Source organism: Fukomys damarensis, unplaced genomic scaffold (assembly GCF_012274545.1).
Source record: "Fukomys damarensis isolate Sample0158 unplaced genomic scaffold, DMR_v1.0_HiC HiC_scaffold_23, whole genome shotgun sequence".
Classification (NCBI taxonomy): Eukaryota; Metazoa; Chordata; class Mammalia; order Rodentia; family Bathyergidae; genus Fukomys; species Fukomys damarensis.
In genome coordinates this window covers 32,103,220-32,109,510 of record NW_022900935.1, presented here as the reverse complement: position 1 = coordinate 32,109,510, position 6,291 = coordinate 32,103,220, and the positions used below count along the sequence as shown (strand labels likewise).

The 6,291-nt window shown below is 59.1% G+C and overlaps 1 protein-coding gene across 1 annotated transcript; it reads left to right on the top strand.

The window, feature by feature from the left end:
* Ldlrad1 (low density lipoprotein receptor class A domain containing 1) lies at positions 1-5,358 on the top strand. Its single transcript, XM_033767940.1, has 4 exons — positions 1-63; positions 302-356; positions 4,054-4,182; positions 5,160-5,358. The coding sequence occupies exons 1-4, from the start codon at positions 43-45 to the stop codon at positions 5,306-5,308; spliced, it is 354 nt and encodes a 117-aa protein (XP_033623831.1). The 5' UTR covers positions 1-42; the 3' UTR covers positions 5,309-5,358.
* Positions 5,359-6,291: the final 933 nt, after the last annotated feature.

Genomic DNA, 6,291 nt, shown 5'->3' with positions numbered 1-6,291 from the left:
GGAGCTGCGCTCAGCCCACACTCAGCCACGGCTCCCGGAGGCATGAACAAGGTCGTCCCCCAGGTGAGAGGGGAGCCAGCTCCCAGGACCAGGCTAGGGGTCCTTCAGGGGACAGTGTCCCCCAGCTGCTGAGCTGGTGTGCAGGATGAGAAGAGGCACAGGCGTCAGTGGGGAAGCGGGAGCGGGCTCAGCTGGCTGTGTCCTCGGCCTCTGGTGACCCACTGGACGAAGCCCCCGCTCTGGCTCCCTGAGGCTCGGTGTCCCCTCCCCTAAGCACAGCCGGCTCTGTTCTCTTGGACAGGGAAGTGGCAATGGCCGTGCTGCTGCTGGAACCAAAGCCCGCCCCGAAGGAGAAGGTAGAGGGGGAGGGCCTGGGCCTGTGGGCTCTGGGGGGCTGCCTTGGAGCCAGGCAGTTGGCTACAAAGGCACAAAGAGAGTCCGAGGCTTACGCTGTCACCCCTGGCCCCGTCATTTATGTTGTCTGCTCCCAGCTCCCTGCCTAGCCAGCCTGGCAGCCATTTGCTTAGTGGAACTGTTCATTCCTCTGTGTTTATGGAGCACCTAAAGTGTGCATCGTCCAGGCAGTGCACCGCATGCAGTGCCCACCTGTAAGGTAAAGCCAACGCTTCTTTCTACCTCTGAGAAATAAAGTGTGCCAGGGTCACAGTTTAATTAGCATCTATTATGTGCACTGACTTCTGTGTGACTGGAACCGTTCTCTTTGCCTATATGAGATAAAGGAAGGAAGGAACACACACTTCCTTAGCATGTCCTATGTGCCCCAGCTTGGTCCCCATTTGATCAGTGAGGAAACGTGAGAAGCAGGCGACAGTCAAGAGTGGCGGCTGCATCCGTGGGAGCTGCTGGCCCCCCACATCTTTCCAACCTCAGGGCATTCTGAGGCCTGGTCGTTGCGATGGGCAATAACAGACAGGTGAGGCAGCCAGGCAGGAGGCTGGTGAGCGGGTTGCACAGCCGGCAGAGGAGGCAGGGTTCAGCTGGACCTGAGGCCTCGGGCCGCAAAGCCTTTGCTGCTCTACACCGGTACTTGTTAGTACCCAAGTCCTGGCTTGTGGTGGGCGAGGCTGAGGAACCCACAGCTTCTTCATCTGTCCAAGGAGGGCTGGCTTTGAGGTGCGGCCCCCTCACCTGGGCGTGAGCCTCCATCTGCCAGTCCTTTGAGTCTCCGGGTAACACCACCTGGAGTCCCCCTAGTGACGCAATCTGTGCTGCACGCGTGTCAGGGGAGCAGCTCCCTGGGTGACCGGGACGCCTCTCCTCACCAGCTTCCTGCTGCCTCCCTGGTCGCCTGTGGTTGCCAACAGCAAGGGAGCCACCAGCCAGGGCAGTAGGGGTCACAGGGGTAGATTTACACTGTCCCCGCCCTGCACTCCTCCCCCCTCCACCTGGCATGGTCGCCCTGGCAGCCTCGGCCCACATCAAGCTCCCTGCAGTGCTGAGCTCTGCCCTGCTCCACACCCCAGCCCTTCCTGCCACTCCCCAAACCTGCACTGAGCAGGTGAGGGGGTGCCAGCAGGTGGCTCTGGAAATGAGGGCCTCCCCTGTGGACACTTCCCTGGCTGGTGCAGTGCCCTGGGTTCCCTCTCCCAAGCTGCAAATAATATTAACAATAATAATTACCAAAACATAAACACGAAGAGTGGCTTGCATCTAGCACTTACTACGTGCAGATTCTGGTCCAGAATTTAATTCATAAAAACTAATTCTTCCAACAAGCTCTAAAGTAGCCATTAAGAGCCCATGTTCCACATGGGGAGACTGAGGCACAGAAGAGTGAAGTGACTTACTCCACACAGGCCAGATAGGAAGTGGTGGATTCTAACAAGCATCCTCCTGGGCTCCAGAACAGGCATCTGGACTTGTGCAGAGGGAAGGTCGTGGATTCCCGTCCCACCTGTGCACAGGCGAACCTGGACCTTTGCTTCTCTGAGCCCCAGTTTCTTCACTGATAAAGTAAAGCGTGGCTTTGAAATAGATAGGAACAAGGTCTACGTAGGGCCTGGCAGGAGCTGAGTACACAGGTGTCCATCTCTCCCTCTGTCCCAAGGAGGCCACCTGGGCGAGGCTGAGGAGCAGAGCCTGCCAGGTGGCACTTGGTGGCATGGGATCCACAGGCAGAGCTGAAGAGCATCATGGGGATGGCAGCCCCTCCCCCAAGCAGCCCTCCCTGCTCCCACCCCTGGTGCGGGAGGGCTGCTTGCAGGGGCAAGAGCCAGAGGGGACCTAGGCCAGTGCTGGCACCAGCCCTGCCTTTTCCAACCCTCCCAGGAAGCCTCAGCCTCTGCTGCTCCCGACGTGGGGCCTGCCTTTCTGCCCTCCTGCTGCTCCTGCTGGCAATGCTTGCTGCCCTTGTCGCCCTGGTTGCCAGCCTCGGACTCCCATCACGCACACCAGGTGAGGAGAGGGTGGGTCAGACCTGCTGGGGATGGCCTCGGGGAGCAGGAGCACGGGGAGGCCAGACCTGCCTGGATTCTCCAGCAAGCGATTTACGGCCAGTGCCTTCTGGGGCAGACACAGAGCCACACATCCTGTGCCCACTCACAGATGCCCATGGTCCGAGCCTCTGTCTGCACATTCCTGACGGGGCTCACGATGCACTGATGCACACGGACAGACCTGCTGCCGTGTGGTCAGCACATACAGCCTGCGGGTCAGGGTGACCACCGGCTCAGCTGCCAGTCTCTCCCCTGTGACTCTCTGGGGGAGCCCCCGGGTGGGAGGCTAATGATGACACTTTGCAGAGCTGTTTGGGGGACAACAGAATAGATGTGCAAAACTGCTTTGCAGCCTGTTGTGCCCAGATTTAGGGCACTGTGACATATGTTCTCCAGACAGCCCAGATACATCACATCTGACAGATATGACACCAGGATCACCAGCATAAAGCCACCCAGCAGCCTGTGGGATGGCAGATATGTTGTCACTAAAGGTGTGGACCATGACTTTTCTACATATATCCACAGAGAAGCTTTTATTCAAACCCCACCACCATTCATAAACTCCGGGGGTGCACTGTGGATCCATTTTGCAGTCAGAGAGAGGGCGGGTCGTGTACCCAAGCTCACACAGACAGCAGGTGGCTGTGCTGGGCTTGGACACTGATGTCATTGTGTCCTGGCCTCCCCCTAGCCCAGCCCTCCTGGTCAGCTCGGGTGGCACTCATGCTGGGGAGACCAGCAGTGATTGCCCCTACCCAACTAGGTGCTGCCTTTGACCTTTGGGGCCTCCTCCTGCCCACTCAGGGTTCCAGGTCTGTGTGACGCTGACCAACAGGACAGGCTTCCTGTGCCATGACTGGAGGAGCTGTGTCCCTGCCAGCACGGTGTGTGATGGCCTTCCCACTTGTCCCCACGGTGAGGACGAGGACGAGAGCTTGTGCCGTGAGTACCTGTGCAGTGGAGCTCAGCTCTGAATGGGCCTCTGGGGCAGCCTCTGCTTCAGCTCCCACTGAGCTCTGGCTTCGAGGGGTGGAGCCTTCAGCCAGGACTGTGACATGTACACGGGGCCACCTTCACAGTGGTGTCCTCTGCCCAGAGCCTGGCTTCATCCTGCAGCACAGTTCAAGGGCTGCTCCTCCATGAAATCTTCCCTGACTCCTGACCAAGTTGAGGGCCCTCCCTGGGGCTCCTCCCATCCCTGTTCCTCCCTGTGGGCCAACCCTGGTCACACCGGTGTCACATCTGCCACTGTGGACGCCTCTGGAGCAGGTCGAGTCTGCTTGATCTGGGGCCCTGTGCCTGGCGTGACTTCCCAAGTGAATGAGCAAATGAGTAAGTGGGAAGACCTGGCAGTTCTCAGGAGAGCTCCCAGCTGGCCTCATGGAATCAATAGGAGAAGCAGAGTCGGTGTGCACCCACAGCAGAGGGAGAGCTGGGGGCCATGGGGCACCTCTCCCTCTCACACTACCTCCCCAGGAGCCTCCCAGCCTTCCTGGGATGGGAGGGAGGTGACCCTGAGCTTGGCAGCTCCAGATGGTCCCATGGCAACTGCGGCCAGGTGTGGACTCTTCTGGCCACTCCCGGCCCCCTGCAGGAGATGTGCCCCGGAGCCTCCCCAGCTTCCTCCTGGCCGGTTGTGGAGACCCAGCTGCCTGGATCTACTCTGACCAAAAGTGTGATGGGACCAACAACTGCGGGGACTGCTCTGATGAACTGAGCCCAGGTGGGGTCGCAGTATGGGCTGGGCTGGAGCAGGTGGCCAGGCTGCAGCCAGAAGGCAGATGCCAGCCAGAGAACCCCCAGCTTTCCCACTACATGCCTTCTGTGCTCCAGGGCAAGGTGCTCACTACCGCCCCAGCAGCTCTCCCTGGAGGGTCCCTTCCCTTCGAGGGTGGTCATGCAAGGGATGCAGGCACAGCCCACTGGGATCTGAACCTGGGTCATCCTTGTCACCTCCCACCGGCCCTGTGAGGGAAGCAGGGCAGGGATCGCCGACTAATTTGCCTGTATGTAGGGAAACCGGAGCCCTGAGAGCAGAAGGGACAAGTAGAGGCAGGAAGGCAACCGGGTGTGGAATCCACCTCTGAGGTCCCTCTTCTCCCATTCTCCAGTCTAAATCTCTTCCCCAGGATTCAATCAACAAATGTGCTCCAAGCACTGCTGGGGCAGGGCCTGGTGCCACAGGGGTGGAGCATAATCAGAGGTCAGGCACGCCCGTCCACTGAAAGTACATCGTGCTCTTGCCAAAAGGAAGTCCTAGGGCTCCGGACCACGGCAGGCTTCTCAGAAGAGGCAATGCGGAGCAGGCCGGAGAGCAGACAGAGTTCACAAGGCAGGGGCTGGTGTGTGAGGCGGAACACCGGAGGCCCGCGATAGGGCCTCAGGGGTGGTGTGGCTGGGGTCGGGGTGAGGCAGGGAGGAGGAGCAGGTGATGGGAGAGAAGACCTGCACTGCCTGTCCTCTGTCACTGGGTGATAGTTCTGAGCAGACGAGGAAGGTGGGGCTCAGACAGGAAGGATGTGGTCACAGCACCTACGGGTTGTGAAGCCCTCTCTGCCGCGGGAAAACCACGGACGCGGCCAACCCGGGTCAGCAGGGGTGCGGCTAGGAAGCTAGGGCAGGTTTCAGATCTGGAAGCCAGGGTGCACCGGGCGTTCCAGGGCACAGCAGCCACCCTTCTGCCGGCTTTTGTCTCCCCAGTGACTGCGTGCCCACCCTGCGGTCCTGAGTGGTGGCGCTGCACTTCCACTGTCTTCCAGTACTGTGGCTGTATCCCAAGGGCTCTGTGCCAGGACGGCACGCAGCACTGCTCCGACTGGTCCGATGAGTACTCCTGTCTGCGACCCTGACCCGGCCCTCCAGGCCAGCCAGAGGCTGCTGGGAGTGGCATTGATTACTCCCCCCCCCCGAACCCTGAAGCCTGAAGCTTTCAAAATCATCTCATGGGGTGTGGGGTGCAGCTCCGTGGTAAAGCCCTTGCCTAGCGTGCACGAAGCGCTGGCTTCCATCTCAGCACTGCAACACGAAGCAACACAAACCACCCAGTGGTGCCTCCACATCCTCTCTGAATAGGACTTGGCACTTCCGCTTTCCAGTCACTCAGCCTCTCCGTGAATGCTTCTAGCGACAGGGAGTTCTTTTCACATGAGGCAGCTTCACGCAGGAATGAGAATCGGCCTCTGTGTTTTCAGATCTGTCTGAGGCCGCACTGGAAATCTGATCCTCTGCTCCGAGACAGGTTTGCAGATCCTGATCTTGTCACCCATTGGAGAGAAGATCAGTCTGGGGCCTCTTTGCCAAGCTGAGGAGTTCAGCCTTCCAGGGTGGCACGGAAGTGAAGCATCTGCTACTTCCTCGCTGCTGGTACTTAAGGCAGATATGCTGGGTGTTTCTTGTTGACTGGTCATGTGAGATTGGGTGGGAGGCAGGGCCCTTGTCATCCCACCAGCAGGAAGCATCTGGAGACTTGCAGCTTTAGAACAGAAGATGTGGAGAAAAGATGGCTCGCCACTCTCTGTCTGCCCTGCCAAGCCCCAGCTGGCAGCTGGACAGCCTAGGTTTCCCAAAAAAAGGATCCGAGCCACAGTGAGCTGCTTCTTTACATCTGCCCACTTCATGACACCCAGGCAGGCAAGGGTGGATGTCTGTCAGACAGATGGGGAAACTGAGGCCCGGCAGGAACAATAAACCCAGGATCTTAAGCAAAGTCAGGGTTAGAACTGGGACTCAGACACAGCCAGCCACACCCCAGCCCAAAGCCTTTCTAGCTGTCCACACAACCATGACCTGACGGGGCGCAGAAAGTGTCCCACACTCATTCTGGAGATATGGA